Consider the following 18,492-nt stretch of genomic DNA (forward strand, 5'->3'; position numbering starts at 1 on the left):
TGTGTCTCTTAAAGGATAATATATTGCACTTTTAAATATGTTTTTTTTTTTTCTTGCATGCATAGTTTGTTTTCACTACGTGTATTTTATAATGCATATATATAATGCTGAAATATGAAAAATGTGATGTCCCTCCCAAAGCAAGTAACTAACCTTCATACTACATCTACATCCAAAGAAAAATTGTAACCCACCAACCCCATCTACCCCCAATTTTCAAGCGCTATGTACCTACAACAATTTTGGAGATCAATAAAAAAACAAAAAAAAAGAGAGTAAAAGGTAGATAAGATGAAGGACTTACCATAGCTGAGAAGCTGAGACAAGTATGCGAGATTAATTCTCTACATGCATGAAAGGCATTTATAGGGTAAGAGAGTTATCTTATTTATATATACCCCAATCATATGCTGAAGTAGAAAAAACAATAAAAAAACACATGCGATAATGCGTAGTGGCTGAGTTGGAGATATCCACACGTAGTCACATGATTAACCATTAATACAAAATGGGAATGGTGAACACAATGGACTAGCACGATCATTTCAGTTCACTGTTGCTTTCGAGTCGTGTAGGCTTAGTTTGGCAATATGTTGCGGTTGGAAACAAAAAACAAGAAGTGTTAGGAATTACTATGAAAAATTATGGTTTGAGACTTTGTAATGTTTGACATTGCTGTGAAAAATTAAAATGTCTAGAAAAACCATGATATAATTGGAAAGCAAAGAATAAGTTGTTTCCAACGTTATTTTAAGTAAATTATTTTTAAGATGTATAGAAAAATAAATTGTTATGAAATTTAATTTTAAAGATTTACATAAAAAATATTTTTTAAAATTTGAAATTAAATAAAAAAAAGGGAGATAATTTAATAATAAATGGAAAGCTAGTTTTGTCATATTTTAAAATAGGAATGGGTAGTTCTTCGAATCAAATCATAGGCTGCAAGCCACAAAACCAGCTCTGGAGGAACTTTTGGGGCTAGTCCAAAAATGACTGGACAAAACATATATAGAATTTGGCAACCAACTCATATTGCTACACGAGGCATGAAAGGAAATTACTGTATGAATAGAAAGAGGTGGGCTCTGATTTAGAAAATGACGTGGCATCAAATATTTGGTGGTCCAATCCGAGTCGAAGATGGAAGTAAGGAGAGGAGGAAATGAAAGCCCGTGGAAGTAGAGAATGCCAACTTCCATTCAAAACATGCACCTACACTCCCACCAACTAGCCCAAGTAGGCGGCTTAGTCATCTTCCCTTCCATGCAAATAAAGTCTTCAACGACTTGAAAGATGCAGGACGATCTTATCGTGCTTTTAAAATTATGAGACCTTTTATCATCACGCTTTTAACCAAGGCATCAGAGCCATAGACATGGCAGTTGCCCGGAAGAAGCATGTGTTACCTTACAACTTAAATCCGCTCGAATCTGTTTTTAAAGGAGATTTGGAGCATGGAGGATACAAGGAACATCTGCAAGGAGTTTAGGAAGATCAACCGATTGTTTTCTTCGGCAACACAGGGAGAAGGATTGGATTTGATTGTTTTTCTTGAAGAATACAAGGAGAAGATTAGATTTCGAGTTTCGTTGTGACAATAGACAATGGGGCTTGCAACAACTATAGGCAAGTATCAGCTAGGTAGAACGATTGGAGAAGGTACCTTTGCCAAGGTCAAGCTGGCTGTCGACACCACCAACGGCCATCATGTTGCCATCAAGATTATTGATAAGACCATGGTCATGGAAAGCAATCTCAAATATCAGGCGAATTTCCAACCCTTTCTTTACTTTGTCTTGTTCTTAATCACATTTCTTGGCCTCCAACCTGATGCAAACACACAGAAAACAATGTTTGTTACGGCTCTGACAAACCAACATTCAAATTTCAGGTACAACGAGAGATAAGAACAATGAAGCTTCTGAACCACCCACATGTTGTAAAAATACATGAGGTTTGTTTTTGTACTTCGGGATTGTTGTTAACTGGCACCAATTTATGCCCTCTCATTCATTTGTAGAGTTGAATCCTGGTTGCAGGTTATTGGCTCAAAGACCAAGATATACATAATAATGGAGTACGTCTCAGGAGGACAACTTTCAGACAAATTGGTGAGACTTATCAGACCTCACCCGGTATTCAATAAGATTTTGATGTAAAGCTTTTCAATCTTCTTTTCTAATCCTCTTTGCCCTTTCTTTCCAGTCTTATTCCATAAAATTATGTGACCCAGAGGCAAGGAAACTTTTCCAGCAACTGATAGATGCAGTGGACCATTGCCATAGCAAAGGAGTCTATCACAGAGATCTAAAGGTGTGTGTCACATGACATTTTTAACTGTCTTCACCAATGCACACTGACAAGTCATGCAAACTAACTAAGATGAGTGTCGATATTTTTCCATACAGCCGGAGAACTTGCTTTTGGATAGCAAGGGAAATCTGAAAGTATCTGATTTTGGACTAAGTGCTTTGAGGAAGGTAGCAACAGCCTTGCCATTTTCTAGAATAGTTTTTCATCTTGTTTTAATTTTATTCCGAAAATTTCCCATGGAAATTTGGCTTAAAATTCTGATAAATTACAGCCTGGAGATATGCTAACTACAGCCTGCGGCTCTCCCTGCTATGTAGCACCTGAGGTAAGAGACGTCTCTTCCTGTTCTAGTGTTCAAAATTATCCAAATTCAATGGCCTAAAACAGGAGAAACACATTCATAAACAAAGGAAGGACCAAAGGAAATATAGACATACGTTTGCTAACAGCTAGCTGTTATTCATCCTTTAATAAACAGCTGCTTGCAAATAAGGGCTATCATGGAGCGGCTGCTGATATTTGGTCTTGCGGTGTCATCCTTTTTGAACTATTTGCTGGCTATTTACCGTTTGATGATCGCAATCTTGTGGTTTTATACAAGAAGGTATGCATCTGCATATAGGAACATAACATGCACCAGGTATAACAAGTTACCCTTCACTGATGCTTGCTCCTGTTGTGAAGATATCTGGAGCACAATACACATGCCCACCATGGTTCACAGAATCTCAGAGGAAGCTGATTGGACGAATACTTAATCCGAATCCCAAAAGGGTATAACTCTAAGACAGTCTATGACAGAGATTTCCAAGTTAGAAACAAAAAGCTATAATAATGTCTCTTCCTATTACTACAGAGAATAACTATTCCAGAAATCATTGAAGATGCATGGTTTCAAACAGATTATGTGCCTTCCTGCGGCTATGAATGTGATGACAAAATATACTTGAATGATGTTACTGCTGCCTTCGATACAGTTGAGGTAAATGCTCAAATTAGTATTAACATAAGAGTTTCACACACTTTCACCTAACCATCTAAAATACCATACAGGAGCACGACGCAGAGATGAAGACACATAAATCCTCAAATTTCATAAATGCATTCCAATTGATAGCAATGTCACATGATCTGGATTTATCGGGTCTTTTTGAAGGACAGGCAAGTCTCCAAAATCAAAAGCAGCATTTACATCATACGAGCATCCTTAGTTCATTCCTATATTAAGTCAAACATTTTTTCTTATGTAGGATGACAAAAAGCAGAGGACAAGGATTGGATCCAAGCATACAATTGATGAAACCATAAAGAAAATAGAAGCTGCTGCAATGGATGTGAGTCTGTCAGTTGAAAGGATGAAAAATTTCAAGGTACAAACTTGCTCATGTTCCTGATTCCTGAACAAGTGACTATCTTTTTACCTAACTTTTTATTGTCTTTCACCTTTTCAGATCAAAATGCATCCAAAACAGAAGATGACAAGATGTTGTAGATCATTTTATGACCTATCAGCTGAGGTTATTAAATGTAATATGCTCTTCATACAAGACAATATATCAAAAAGTCTCACAACTGTATATTCAATGTCAGGTAATTTTGGTTGCTCCCACAAATTGTGTTGTAGAAGTATCAAAATCTGAAGGAGAGCTGACACTATACAAAGAGGTATGATACGTGTCTTCTTTCAGTTGATTATCTTTGCTGAATAATGATTATTTACTAAGCCAATATATGATGATGAGCAGTTTTGCAAGAGTTTATCAAGTCTACTGATAGAAAAATCAGATGTTTCATCACAAACCCAAGAGTCCAAGTCAGTCGACACCAATAGCAATGATATCCTAAAGAATGAAGGGTAAATTTAACATAGATTGCCAATGTAATATTATGCAGATTGAAGCTGCAGGCTCACTACTATTTTTCAATCATGCAGCTCCAAAGAAGAAAAAGACAAAGAAAGCAAAGACCCACGAGGCTATTCCTCCTCGTGAAGATCAGCTTAACTTATTTAGTCTTAGCTTTCTTCAATTCAGCATCCTGAACAGTTCCCCAAGTGGAGAAGAAACACATCAACACATAATCTATTGGAAGTGCAGGGCAAAATAAGAATACAAAATTATTGCTCATGGCATCATTTGACACTCAATACTAAGTCCGAACAACATCATTTGCACACCTATCTTCATTTTCCATGTGAATTTTTTCCTTTTACTTTCTCTTCTCAAAAATTTTACACTGCAGCATATTGTTCTAATTTGTATATTAGAGGTTATAATTTTTTCATTGAAAGATAAATAACAAATAAAGAAGTTTCTCAACTGCTCAATTTGTCCCAAATGATCCCACTTAGTTCTTTTCACAGCATGGATGGTATACAAGCATGGTGGAAGAGTAAGTATTCAATCAACCAATCTATATTAATCTCTTGCCTCAGTAACCTAGACTTGTTTTGAAAAGGGAGTTTTATTTACCTAGCGTGCAGAGATATGTAAATGTTATCTCTTCAAAAATCGCCATTCTCATATCACATTCTTAAGCCTCCTAACCGTCATTCTCATGTCTGAGGCCTTTGCAACTAAAGCACTGGGATCTAATCTTAAACACTACAACTAGTCATATGCAGGTAAACCTGAGCATACTGGAATGCAATACAAATAAACAGCCGATTTTTTGAAACAAAAAGGGGCTTTTTAAAGCATATAGCTATAGAAACTACAGAAAAGTCAGATAAATAGAAAGAGTAGAGGTGTCCATGAGCCAAGCTGAGCCTGCTTGACACCTCTAAAAGCTAAGCTTGAACCCAGCCCACCCAGGCTTGCCATTTAAAATAGATTTATTATTAAAATATTCAAAAAGTATATTTTATAATAAGATTTCAATTTATTAATATATAATTTAGAATTAAAATTAAATAAAAAATAATTTCTTATTAATATAATAATATTCCAAGCCTAAAAAATTATGCCAAAGGCCCGGACTGGTCCAGGCCTATGGGCCTAGTAGACAGCCCAGCCCATGGACAGGTCTAATATAGAGGCAATGGGACTACATTTGCCCTTCTTCCTTTTGAATAATATCTCCTGATACATAAATTTTAAACTGCATCAAGCATGCTCTATCAAGAAGATATATCAATTTAAATCCCTAATTCATAGGATTGTCACCCTTTGATATCTCCTGAGTGAAAAATAAAATGTGTACTGACATCTTATCTCTTACTTAAACTCCTAGCAGGCACTGTTTGATCCACAGAAAGAGGTACTCCACGTTAAGATCTTCAAAATTGGAACCTTAATCATTATTCTACTTCCACCTAGTTTTAGCATATAATTTATTAGAATATAACTCCAATTTTGATTTGTACAATTGTTGCATTGGTAGTTAAACATAGGATTTAGGAGTCTTACTTATGAAGAAAAAGAGCCTATAGAGGTTCAACAGAATGTTTTCAGTTTATTCAATCATGACGATACACAATTACAGATGCACGACCAGCCCTAAAGATATAATAGTTGGGCTAAGGTTCAGAATGACAAACTGATGATTTAAGCTACTTGCATTTACAGTTCATAAGACATGATTTAAGAAACAACAAAAAAGAGTCACTGCAGGCACAAGGGTGGTACACAGAAAGTATATGCACTCAACTACACACACATGCAACATGTGCATAAGAACACATACACAGAACTGGACATCCAAAAAAAGAAAATAGAGGAGGCAAAATAGACATAAAGAGCTGGACAACTGGCAAAACCACAAAGAGATAACTTTCAAGCAACAAAGCAAAGACAAGCTATGTAGAGCTTCCTTACAATGTTGAATTAACTATATATAATTCAAGTTTTGCACAATGTCTAGGTATTTGGCAGCCATACAGCTTTTTCATAAGGTTACTTGGAAAAAACCACTTGACTCGTTAAGTTCAAAAATGTTTCTCAGACAGTCAAAGGTTTTACTATCCTTTAATAAAGTGCATTTGCGATCACCTTACACCTCATCTTTCCAGGAATTGTGCCAGGACATGCTTCACTCTGCCTGGCTAAATTAGAACTACCGAATCTCTTTCTATCTATTATCCAGGCTAAAATGCTAATTCATGACCTATGAAGCAGAGACACTTCCTATTCTTTTGATCAGAAGACTTTCAAATTAACCACCCTTTGCGAAACAAGAACATGTTGAACAGGCATGCTGTGTGATTTTCCACTACAAACATTATGATACCACAAACTACAGAACTTTCAAAGAAACCATCTTTTCTTCTGTGGCCTTCAGCTAAAAGGCTACACACATGCAAGGTTCAGGGAGTGTAAGAAGCAACTACTCACTGAGAGGGCTCTTCAGTTCTTCCCTGAAGCCAGTTCTCCCACCTTACCCCAGACATACACACACGCACAAAGCAAGAAAAGAACCATAAAAATTGAGAACAGAACAAAGCTCAGTATATAGATACCTCTAATTACTAGTAGCAACAAAGGCTGCAGACAAAATATAACACATTATTAGCAGCAAGGATGTTCATATAACTGCACATATTCTAAATATAAAAGTCAAAAGTTTAAGACATGAATGACATATATTAATGTAAAAATTTTTATAACAAACTTACATAAAGATGAAAAATAACAGGAAAATAAATAATTACTAAACAGTTTCTTACCTTTATGTAGCTTTGAGTTCTATTATATCACCTTGATCAGAGAAGAAAATATGCCTTGAAGCTCAAAACTTATAGAACTTCTTCTGAAATGAATTATAAAACCTCCCTATATAGAGTAGGATCAGCAAGAACCACCAAGACAAGAAATATATCCTTGACCAAAGGTCCAAGCTCAATCATGTGACTCAAAATGTTGTCAGTAAGAAAATTGGCGGGCTTAACTTTTATTGGGACAATATTTTTCATCTGTACCACTTATCGTACTTGATATGATCTTTTTGTTCTCAATAGATTATGGAATATCCATAGCTTATATGTAACAATCACCTTCATGGTTACATACTTATAACTATTGGTGCTCCGAAAAATATATGACGAATATCCAATGCTTAACATATTATTGTGTTAAGAATCCCAAGATTTCCACAATTTCAAATGACATACTAAATTTGTAAATTGGATTGGGAACCTCAAGATAAGAAATATGGGGAGAGGGTAAACATTCTTTAAGCAACCAGAAAAGATCGAGCAATATTTCAAGACGACATAGCATGTAGACGTAAAATGCACGAGAAAATCATTATTCTAGTATTCCAGAGGTCAAATACCACAACAATAACAGGGGGAAAAACTACAGAAATGCATAACATAATCACACCATCCAGCATCCACAAATTGAATCATGAGACTACAACCCATTTCTCAATCCAACTCATTAGGCAAACACATAACTCAATCCAGCTTTTGATCAAAATAACTTTTCTTTTTTAGATAACTTATTAGAAGCTATAAACCAAGCTTGTCAATCAAATTGATGAGAATTTGTGGAAAAAAATTTCTAGTCAATGAAGAAAATGAATATAAGGACCAAAATCCAATATATTTTAAGCATCAGGACTGATGGTCGATACAATGCAAGGGACAAAGACTTTCAACTAGTAATCAAGTTGAAAATTAACATATGCAGTCTGAAACAATAAGCAGCTTTTTGGAGGAATTCTCAAGCCCCCAGCAATTTTTCCATAGACAGGTTTTATAGCTTTACCAAACTTAAGGATAAAATGCTTTGATATCAATAGTCTTCTGCACAGACACAAGCTAATCTTCAACAAATTTTCAAATTCTCAAGCAATGTAATTAAAAAAGCAAGTCATAAAATGTCACTCGATAGGTAGTGCAGATCATATATCACACCGTAAAATCAAAGAAATCACATATTGCAGAAGAGAATAATCAGGCAAACTTATAAGTAGTGTTGCCATAAATATCACTGAATATATGCTTGCAATTACTGAATAAAATGTGTCCTTAAAAGTACTACTCACTAGATTGTGCGAAACTGTATACTTCTAACTCAAGTAATGGCAACCAAGGTGCATCAAACGTGAGAAAAATGACGTATTTAGTAAGGTAAGAAACAAATTTCATTTCTAAAAAGGAAACAAATTAAAAGCATTGTTACAAAAGAAAGTTAATATATATATATATATATATATATATATATATGAGATATAAAAAGAAGGGAACCTATTTGGACATAGTTCACCACAACTTTGCAAAATCCGTAATGTTACCATATTGACATAAATAATACACTGCAACATTCTCATGTGTGACAATGTCAATAGTACACCAAAAAAATAAGTGACCTAACCCATTGCAGAATCACCAGGACGGACACCATACTTGTCCACGTCTAGAGAAGAAAATTGTCAATCATATGGAAAACTACATCTGCTCCATCAGAATTCAACCAGTAGCTCTTTACCTAAAGCAGAAGGTATAATATGAGCAAGATTATAAAAGTAGGGTGAAAAGAAAACATTGATATGTGCAAACTAACTCACAGGAGGACATACTTTATATTAAATGCACACTCTACCAAAAAATTTATAATAAATTAGTAATACTTACTAATAATGAAGGTCCTAATACATGACCAATGAGCTCATTTTCAGATACCAAATTGCCTCAAGTTCAAGAAAATGTTTTAACAGATAACGCATCAAGTACACCAATATAGCGTTCATGTGAAGGTAGAGTCAAATAATTATAAATCACAATAATAAACCAAGATAACATAACAAATAAATGAATAATCAGATATGAATTGCTTTCTGATTATCGTTTAAATATATAAACTGATATGGGCATTGCTTGAATTCAACCAGTTAGCCTCCAAATGTATTGATGTACACCCCTTACTCAAACTGCCCTTCCACGTCATGCCTCTAGCAAAAAGAAAAGAACTCCAAAATATTCTCTTCATGTTGGTACATTGCTATAAAAAGAGATCCTTGACTAAATGCAAATGGTGTTAATAATAAAATTTTGTATAACCAGGTGCAATAAGGCAGTGCTTAGGTTTTCTTTGGCCCCTCTTTTGTTTATAACAGTAAAAAGTGGGCACACATCCTTTGTAAGGTAGGCAACAGGCTGCAAACATTTACCCCTCCAAGGACCCATGATATGGGTGCAGTAGACTACCTTTTAGTGAATTGTTGGCATGAAAGGGAGATGTCTGGTCTATTTGAAACAAAGGCATCACAACTTAAGCACAGAGAATACAGCAATTTTCAATTTTGTATAAAACAGATGATGATCCATAGAGAGTAGAAAAAAAATTCTATTTAGCTATTGGACTTGCCTGAATTGTATTATGAGCAACATATCGTTGTTTACTTTTTTGAAAGCTTACATCAACACGTTCCCAGGGTACTTGAGTAAGACCTTGAATCATCACCTCTACAAATTAATGGGAGAATGCTCAAAGTAAGATGAAAAAGTTTAAATAAATCAACATGATATGAAAATGAAATTGACTAGTGCAAAGATCAGACACCATGCTCAAGAATGAAGACAAATAATAGCAATATGCCGCTAATCTGATAATGACATACTGTAATTTTGTAATAGTTTAAAAAAAAAGACCCTGAGGACACCAAGGTAACAATTATCCCTTCAATGAAAACTATCTGACAGTGATCCTACTTGTATCTAGATTGACAATTACAAGCGAGTCAACAATGTGTAGCAGGTTTACAAAATATCAATTGATCTCTATCCCTATCCTTCCCACAGCCCCCCCCTTTCTCTCTCTCTTTCTATCTCTCTCTCTCTCACTCTCTTCCCCTCCTCCCTCACTCTTCACCTGTATGCACACTGACATATCTTCATATTAGATAATTTATAACAGCAAAAATCTAACATCAATTTCACCAGTCCATAAAACAAGATTTCACCATGTTCAGCCTTAAGTAGGACCAAACTATAATTGACAGAATCTCCACTTTCTAGGCATAAAATACCATATATTAAATTGTTGTACCAAAATCTAATCAATAATCCACAGGCAGAGAAATTCAACAAACCTTCCACATCACTTGTTTGGGCTCCAGCAACAAAGAAGGCTTTGTTTTGGATTTTGTTTGTAGTTTCCCTCTCAACATATACAACATGTGGGTACTTCTCATCAATTACAAGAAGATTTGACTGGAAATAGAGATGAAAACTAAGCAGTCATGTGAGAAAGAGCTAAGAAATATAAAAAAGAACAAATTGAACAAAAAAAATCACCTTTGGAAGTTCATTTTGACGTCGGATTGACGATGTTCTCCAGCCAACCATATCTCAGATACAAGTCAAGAAAAACATAATTTTATACAGAAGACAAAAACATGACCTTATGTATAAACTAGATGCACTCAATTGAGAAATTTTAACCACAAAAAAGATACGATCATAGTTTGCATTTGCATATGCCACACGTCGCTTAAATGCACGTAGAGCTGATCTATACAGGTTAATTAAAAAAAGGATATTACCAAGAGTGTGGTCGTTCAAATTAAGTGTTAAGACAACTAATCACAGGAAATCAGAAAGTTAACACTAACATGAATTTGAGGTCATCACTGTCATCAACCATTCTAAGGAGAAGAGGGGGCTTTCCATCATCATTGTCAGTGAGAAAAAGATGCTTTCCAGACCTTCCAGCAACCAAGTGTGCAGTCTGAGATGCTCTTTTCTCAAGAAAAGGAAGACCACAAAGGAGTGGGAGCTGCAAAAACATAGACAACAACCTCAACTACACTAATCAAAGTTCACTTTATGTATAGATCTAATACAAGAAAAAAGGAACAGGTGGTCAATAAGAAAACAAGTAAACGATTCTCTAATGGAGAGCCAGCACATCAAATAACTCAAATTTCTACCCAAACTTTGCCAAGTATGAAAAGCCACATCAAATCATGGTCTGAGGTTACAGGATAACCTGATTTTTTAAAGAAACTGATTACAGCATACTCACTGCTCTTGTTCCCCATTAAGAACTGTCCATTATTCTTCCCAATATTCTCAGCACCTCAAAGGAGTCCAGAAATCATCCATATACTTTAAATATCATCGTTATACTTAAATTATTAAAATATATATATATATATTTAACAAGAAAAAACTTCTAAAAAAGGAAAAAAAATGCAAATAATGATAGCATTCTGTCTTGAGAAACATCCTGAGAAAAAATTCACAAGTGACAACCTCCAAAAGAGGAAATTTTTCTTTCAAATAGATGCTCAGTGTCCAGGAACAAATCACCATCTACTGCAAATTTATACTTGGTGAGACAGCTTTGATCCTCGGCTTATTATATGCCAGGCATATCTTGGGCTGTATGGGATTCACCTCAGCAGAAACTGTGGTCTAGGAAGGGTTTGTATTGTTGCATACATGGGAGCAAATAAGATTAATGACTATCTATTTTTGGACTTAGTGGATAAAATGTTTTTTGGGCAGACAAGTGACCCTCAGCAAAGCTTTCAATTACTTGGTTTTTCAAACCAGACCCCCCCTCCCCCCCTCCTTTCTTTCTTTCTTTTTTTTTTTTTTTTTTTTTTTGTGTGTTCAATAGGCAGCATTTCATGAAAATATAGGGTGTTTTTTGATTTCACTGGTATGATATTGTGTTAAAAACCTTAGCCATGTCCTTGGGTTGCCACCCCCTAGGTGCCTCTAAGTGCTCTTTTCCTCACTTATTCAACTAAAAAATATTTCCAACTTTTCAACATATGACAAGGGGTCCAACATCAATTATTTAACAGGGAGAAAAACAATATTGAATATATTGCAAGTCAATGACAAGTAAAACAGCATGCACAGCACAAAACTAACTCCAGATAACCTGTAAAAGCATGCTACATACCTGTTTATGTCCCCTTGAACCAAGATGTGGTGTTGCAAACGTTATAAAATTCATTGGTTCCAATCCAGCAATTCTATCTTCACAAGGCTGCTCAAAATATTGCAGCGAAGAATTTGTGTGCTTTTCAGTTGAAGAGTTCCCGTAAAGAACTAATGGATCTAGCTTTGAAGAATGCTCATAGAGCCTCCCGATAGCATATCTTGCAACAAGACCGCCTAAAGAGTGAGCCACAAAAGAAATCTTCTGTACCTCTGGCCTACGTTTGACAACAGCCAATACCTGCATTACATATTAGTCCATAACTCAAGATTACTTTGCGATTCTACCCAAAAAGTTCCCAAAATTACAAATTTTCAGAACAAAAACCAGGAAAGTCTAATTCAAGATGGCTTTTATCAATAAAGAACACCAGGAATAAGATTAAAAATTTTATTACCAAAATACCTCTTGAGCTAGCCTTTCACCCATCAGATCAACACCATCAAATGTCAATTTTAAGTAGTTGCATTCACTGCCTGTACAGAGAATACCAAATCAAAATCTATAACATGTGTATGTAAGATAGAATAACCAAAGAGATGCAATACACAAAAAGAGACGGTAAATACCAAAAGTCAGAAAGGCTCACAAAAAAAAATTTGGCAAACCTTTCACAGAAAAATGACATGTGAAGAGAGCTGGTTTGACTAATTGAGCAAAGGCAAAGTACTGTCTAATTTGCTAACTAACTAGTAGGGATTATTTTTCCAAACTAGTTTGAATTGTTGAGCCTGTGTAGACTTTGGACAGGCACTCTGTCCACTATTATTCCAATATTATTACTTTAAACAATTTAACCATATTTTCCATGGATTTGTTTAAACCTTTCAACCAAACGGATGATATTAGCAAACTATTGGTTGACTTCAATTCCATCTGTTTTCTTTTTTTCGGTAATTTAAAGTCCTGTCTGTTTCCAGGCTTAAATTTGGTTACTTTGCAACTTGGTCTAGCTTGGCCTGTCTTAGCCATCAACCATGCCTATCATACAGGTGTAAAAGACCACTGACCAAAAGTTACATACATGAGCATTAATAATGTGCTTCTTCTATTGCTCTGGACAAAAGAAGCCTTAACAAAATTAATTGGAATCATGAAGCAACAAATGCTTTTTGTACTTTATAAAGATGCAAACTTCTAATCCTGAAATATCCCACATTATGGGGTAACAAACAGGTGTCACACACAGTGAAACTCACTGTTGGAGACTTGATTTGCTTCCAAAACTGTAACATTGTCTCCAACATCATTCTTCTTTTTTCTTTGATTTCTAAACCACCCCATATAACTAGCTTTACCATTATAAAGACCGCTATCTAACTAGAAGGTATACTGCCCGGCTTTGCATGTGAATCTCTTCCTCAGGGTAATGCACCAAATCATAGGCTTAATTAATATTTAAGGGAATGGCATAGCAAGCAAACCTTCTACGTTCGATTCACCTTAAATATGAGTATAATAAATAACATAAAAGAAGAAGCAAAATTTTCAATTGCTCTGCATGCAGAAAAGCCTGAATGAAAAGAAAGAAAAGGTATGCAGATATGACATGCTAAAATCTGGTTAGCAAAAAAAGAGATGATGAACAGTGTAGCAAATTTTGTAATTTAAGATCTCAAAACAGTTATGCACAAGTTTTGGTGTCATCTCTCCATAGTCTCAGACTGAATGTTGAGGATTAGGAGATTTTACTTCTCTAATAAGTTCAGAACCAAGCAAACCTATTTCAAGCTGCAGTTGAGAAACCAAAACGTCAATATTATATTCATTTTCCCTCTATCACTTATTTAGTTTTCCTTATTTTCCCTTTTTTTGACATTTTTCCTTTTCAACTTTATGAACCACATCAATTACTATTTATAACCCCAAGCTTTATACATAACTTACAAGGCAGGGCAAAAGTAATTTGCATTACACCTATCCTCATCCCTCTCACTCCTTTCAATTGTTATTAACTTCATCAAAATATCTCTCTGTCTCTACGATTCTATAATTAAAATATCTTATGGATCTGAAATTTGGATCACACTAGAAGCTTCTAGGTGGAAATCTTAGGATTTAAAACCATCTTCATCCAATCACACTATTGTCTTTGTTCTCTTCTCTCCCATTTCTTCTCTTCCCTTGTATGATGAAGTCCTATTGGCTATATCTACAACTTTTGTCTCAACAGAAGTTTGAGTGCTCAAACATGGGAAGATTGTCACCTCAGAAACTTCACACATCATCACATGACTTTTAAAATTACAATTGTCTCAGGTTCAAAAGCCATCTTTTGACTCATTTTATGTGGTAATTGACAGCAAGCACCATGCATTTCATCCTGTTTTGAACAATTGGTACATAAGGATTTATGTAAGGCCATCTTGCAAACAAGAGATGTGACTTCATGGAGAAATGTGACTAGCTATATCTAGGAATTCTCAGGTAAGGAGAGGAGTGAAGTAGAAATCACAAAATAATTCATAGAAGAAATCAAGAATCAGTGCTCAAAAGCATTTATAAGAACACAGGTAGAACTTAGAAGAAGTGGCAAAAACACCGTGAAATTCAAAGTAAAATATATTATAAGAATGAATTCAATAAAGCAGCAAAACTGACAGTGAGCTACACTATATTCATATATCCAGTAATATGAAAAACATTAACACCAGAAATTCATTCCATGACATGCAAGCACCTGATTTTTATAATTATTATAGCATTTTGAAAATGAGAACTTGCTAGACTGATTACTTTAAAAAATGAATCCAAATTAGTTAATGGTTCCAACCCATTGAAGTTTCATCTCACAGAATAAAATCAAAATAAATATGGTAATTCCTTCGACAGCCAATCAGCTATAAAAATGTCTTTAAACTGAAGGGAAAATTCTAATACAAAAATCAAGCACACTACTTAAAATTTTTGGCTATTTGATTAGCACTCATTAAATAATCAATGAACTCAACACACACAATAGAAGTAAAGAAGGGAAATGAGGCAAAAGAAATGTAAGAAAGAAAACTCACGGTGCACTATTACTTTGTCAGGTAGCTTCTTCACAAACTGTTCTGCAGCATATCTCCAGTCAGCAGCGCTATAAAAAAGGATAAAATTATTATGATTATTTTATTACCTTTTTTTGAGTGAAGAATGTATAAATTGCATGCAAGCTAAAACAATTTAGTGAACCACCCACAAGCCAGCCCAATATAACAAGTAAAAGAACATATAATTTATCAAAATTAAGAGATTCGTTGTGAGATCTAGAAGGGTAAAAGAGACAAACTTGGACTATAACACATCTAAACCACTTATTGCTATTAATATTACTACCTGTAAACAAGGCACACCATTTTCTATCTTTGTAGCTTCAAACTCAAACTCACCCCGCCCAGTGACACCTGAGAAACTCTAATGTCACGAGTCATTTTGCGGATATGCTTTTAGACCCATCCATTGAATTTGAGGCTTAGGGTTTAGGGTATAAGCAAAGAATCATTATCCAACACACCATCTATAGAGTTCAAAGACTTCAAAATCTTGTATACACGCATTAAACCCAATATGTTTACTACATATTTTAAATCTGATCTCTTTCATATACTTAGATGAACGCATTGAAAAAAAGGAACCCACTTGTGGTTCCATTGAGATCCACCAACAGTGCATTAAATAATGATCCTTCAAAAAAAACCATTTCTACCTCTTCTTACAGATTTTGGTCTAGCAAGACCTATAAAGCACAGATATGATATAAGATACAAATGCAATACAATACAGACAAAATTTCAACTTTTAGAAAACAATACAACAATGTGTTAATAAAATACAAAGTTACACATATTTATACAAATAAAAATATTTCATTAATTTCATCCTAGAAATAAATAAAAAGCTCTAAAAAGATTTTAAAACATAAAATCAATTAAGATCTTGTCAACATACTTTAAAAAGCGCACCAATGGCCACAAACACATAAAAAGAAGCAAATTTACTATAAATGACTTTCCTAAAATGGTTTATTGATTATGAATTAAAAAAATTAGTCAAAGCCAAATTCTTACATGCTGAGGCAAACAAAGAAAAAACCAAAACCTAATGCTTTAACCATAGCCACCCAAATCTGGTACTATAATGAATATACCCATTTAATATAGTTTATTCTTTTAATTATTTTGATGTCAAATGGCTAAAAGCAATTGGCACGGACAAAGATACCAAAGTCTTCCACTTCTCCTACATTTCTCTATTTGCTTCTCACCTCTTTCACCTAAGGACTAGGACATCTTCAAATGTTACAAAGCCACCATGAATATCCTAGAGGAGCAAAGCAATTTTGCTGGCATCGATTCCACATCAACCATCAAGATGCTTCAATAGGTCAGTCGGGTGCTTTGATCTTTCTCGTTCTCATTCTACCCAATCTGTTTATTAAAGACAGGGAAAATGTCTCTAATGAAGTAAATTTAACCTTTCATGCTTGTTTTATCCACATACATCACAAATTTTCTATCCTTATATATTTTCCCTATATGGACAACTATAACAAGAACAATGAAGAAAAAATCATACTTATTTTATCTAATGTGGCCAAAAATATATTAGCGATGTCTCCCTCCTTCTATAACATAAATGATATCCCCTGCATATCCCACTGTATCTGGTGTGTACAGACACAAATACCATACAGATGCAAAGGATGTTTAGAAGCATCTATGCTTTCATTAGGGCAATATGAAGGATGTTAAAGAAACCTATATAAGGGTACAGGTACGATGCTTATACATATGTATAGATTCATTTCAATTTTAGTTGCTAAAAAAAAGACTCCTTGATAAATCGAAGCAGTAGAGATAGCAACAGACAGAAACCATGCGGCATCATTAACACAAAATAGTCGCACAATGCAGATTCCTACAGCCTTTACTCAAAAGTTGGGGTTGAAAAAGTTCAGGCTAAATTTTAGGCAAATGGGGCAGCTGCCTGCACTGGGATCCTTAATCATTTCTGAATCAAACGAATTGCGCTTTTGCCCCAATAATTATGAAAATCATGCTTTGGTTTGGGGTAGGAACTTCTTAGCATTTTAATTGATGTAATAACACGTAACGCAAACCTCAAACTAATTAAAATAACGGAATTAGCTATAATACAAAAACAAACTAATTTAACAAAACTTGTGTGTATAAGAATATGTTTGCTTGCAACGTTAGCTTTAATAATTCTAACTATCCCTACATTCATTATCAAAATGAATTATCTTACATTTCAAATTACAACATTTTCTAAGTTAATTAAATTCTTTTAATTTGATATGGAAATATTTATAAAATGAAAGGTACCTTCCAATGAGACCATTGACCATGATAACAAGATGTTCAGGCGAAACCCTGGAGTTCATGGCGTCGGCGTCGTAAACATCTTGGCCGCCGCTGTCTTCTTCGACTTTGATCCCCTGTTTAGGCGGCGGCTCCGTGCTCTTGAAGCAACCGCCACTCATGCTCCGAACCCACGCCATCTGCATCGGCTGCACCCGCTCATACGATAGCCAGTTGAGTTTCGGCTTCCACAACGGGAGCCCTAACTTACTGAAGCGAATCGAGTGGCGGTTGGGGTTCGGGTTCGGGTTCGGGTTCGGGTTGGGGAAACGGATCCTTCCGGGGTCCGGAGTGGCGGTTCGGGGTGCTGGAGAAATGGCGGCGATCATGTGGAGAAAAGAAGCATGGGCAAAAAAAAGTAGGAAAGAACTGAGTTATGTGATTCAGTAGTAGAATTGAAAACAAAAAATGGCGTGTGTTGTGGAGAGTGAAAGAATTTTTGAAAGGGAAGGGTTGGCGTTTTTGGGAGATTTTTAGTTGGGCAGTTACCATATGTGAAAGGCACAGCGACGGAGGCGCCAAAATCATAAAAGCTGTCGGAGCACGGAGCAGTTACATTTTTACACGTGTGTGCACGTGGGTTTTCACTTAACGGCGATACCCATTAGGAGGAATCCTTGTTACCAAGCAATTTTAACATGTTGTAAAACCAAAAATGTGGGACAACATGCTCTCTTTCCTATTTGTCTCCGGCATATGAGTAGCAGCTTTATCTAACCATTCGAAAAGTCCACGCGTCATGGTCAAAGAGTTCACACACTAGCAAGCCATTTGTACACTAACAGCCTAGGTAGCCCACACGAGCCAGGTGGCCTAGACACACAATGTCTTGGTAGGCGAGCGAATCCAAGAAGGCCAAACAACCTATGCACTCAAAACAAGCCAACGGCACGACGAGCCTATCTTGTATTCAA

General features: G+C 35.4%; 2 protein-coding genes across 3 annotated transcripts; one reads left to right on the top strand and one right to left on the bottom strand.

The window, feature by feature from the left end:
• Positions 1-1,607: 1,607 nt before the first annotated feature.
• CIPK21 (CBL-interacting protein kinase 21) lies at positions 1,608-4,634 on the top strand. 2 transcript variants are annotated; one of them, XM_007014066.3, is made up of 15 exons: positions 1,608-1,769; positions 1,895-1,957; positions 2,043-2,114; positions 2,209-2,316; positions 2,412-2,483; positions 2,588-2,641; positions 2,795-2,920; positions 3,001-3,090; positions 3,173-3,298; positions 3,370-3,477; positions 3,567-3,686; positions 3,768-3,833; positions 3,907-3,981; positions 4,062-4,171; positions 4,250-4,634. In XM_007014066.3, exons 1-15 carry the CDS (start codon positions 1,608-1,610, stop codon positions 4,305-4,307), a joined length of 1,410 nt encoding a protein of 469 aa, XP_007014128.3. In that variant the 3' UTR covers positions 4,308-4,634. The 2 variants fall into 2 exon arrangements, with proteins under 2 accessions (XP_007014128.3, XP_088665585.1); XM_088809459.1 differs by lacking the exon at positions 4,250-4,634 and having other exon boundaries at positions 3,768-3,843.
• A 3,103-nt stretch (positions 4,635-7,737) lies between these two features.
• LOC18589205 (alpha/beta-Hydrolases superfamily protein) lies at positions 7,738-18,252 on the bottom strand. Its single transcript, XM_007014072.3, has 10 exons — positions 17,543-18,252; positions 15,227-15,294; positions 12,621-12,691; positions 12,177-12,455; positions 10,873-11,036; positions 10,717-10,772; positions 10,556-10,608; positions 10,351-10,471; positions 9,627-9,724; positions 7,738-8,747 (listed from the first exon to the last, which is right to left on the bottom strand). The coding sequence occupies exons 1-10, from the start codon at positions 17,905-17,907 to the stop codon at positions 8,676-8,678; spliced, it is 1,347 nt and encodes a 448-aa protein (XP_007014134.3). The 5' UTR covers positions 17,908-18,252; the 3' UTR covers positions 7,738-8,675.
• Between the last annotated feature and the right edge of the window lie 240 nt (positions 18,253-18,492).

Source organism: Theobroma cacao, chromosome 9, assembly GCF_053813885.1.
Source record: "Theobroma cacao isolate CCN51 chromosome 9, ASM5381388v1, whole genome shotgun sequence".
Lineage (NCBI taxonomy): Eukaryota > Viridiplantae > Streptophyta > Magnoliopsida > Malvales > Malvaceae > Theobroma > Theobroma cacao.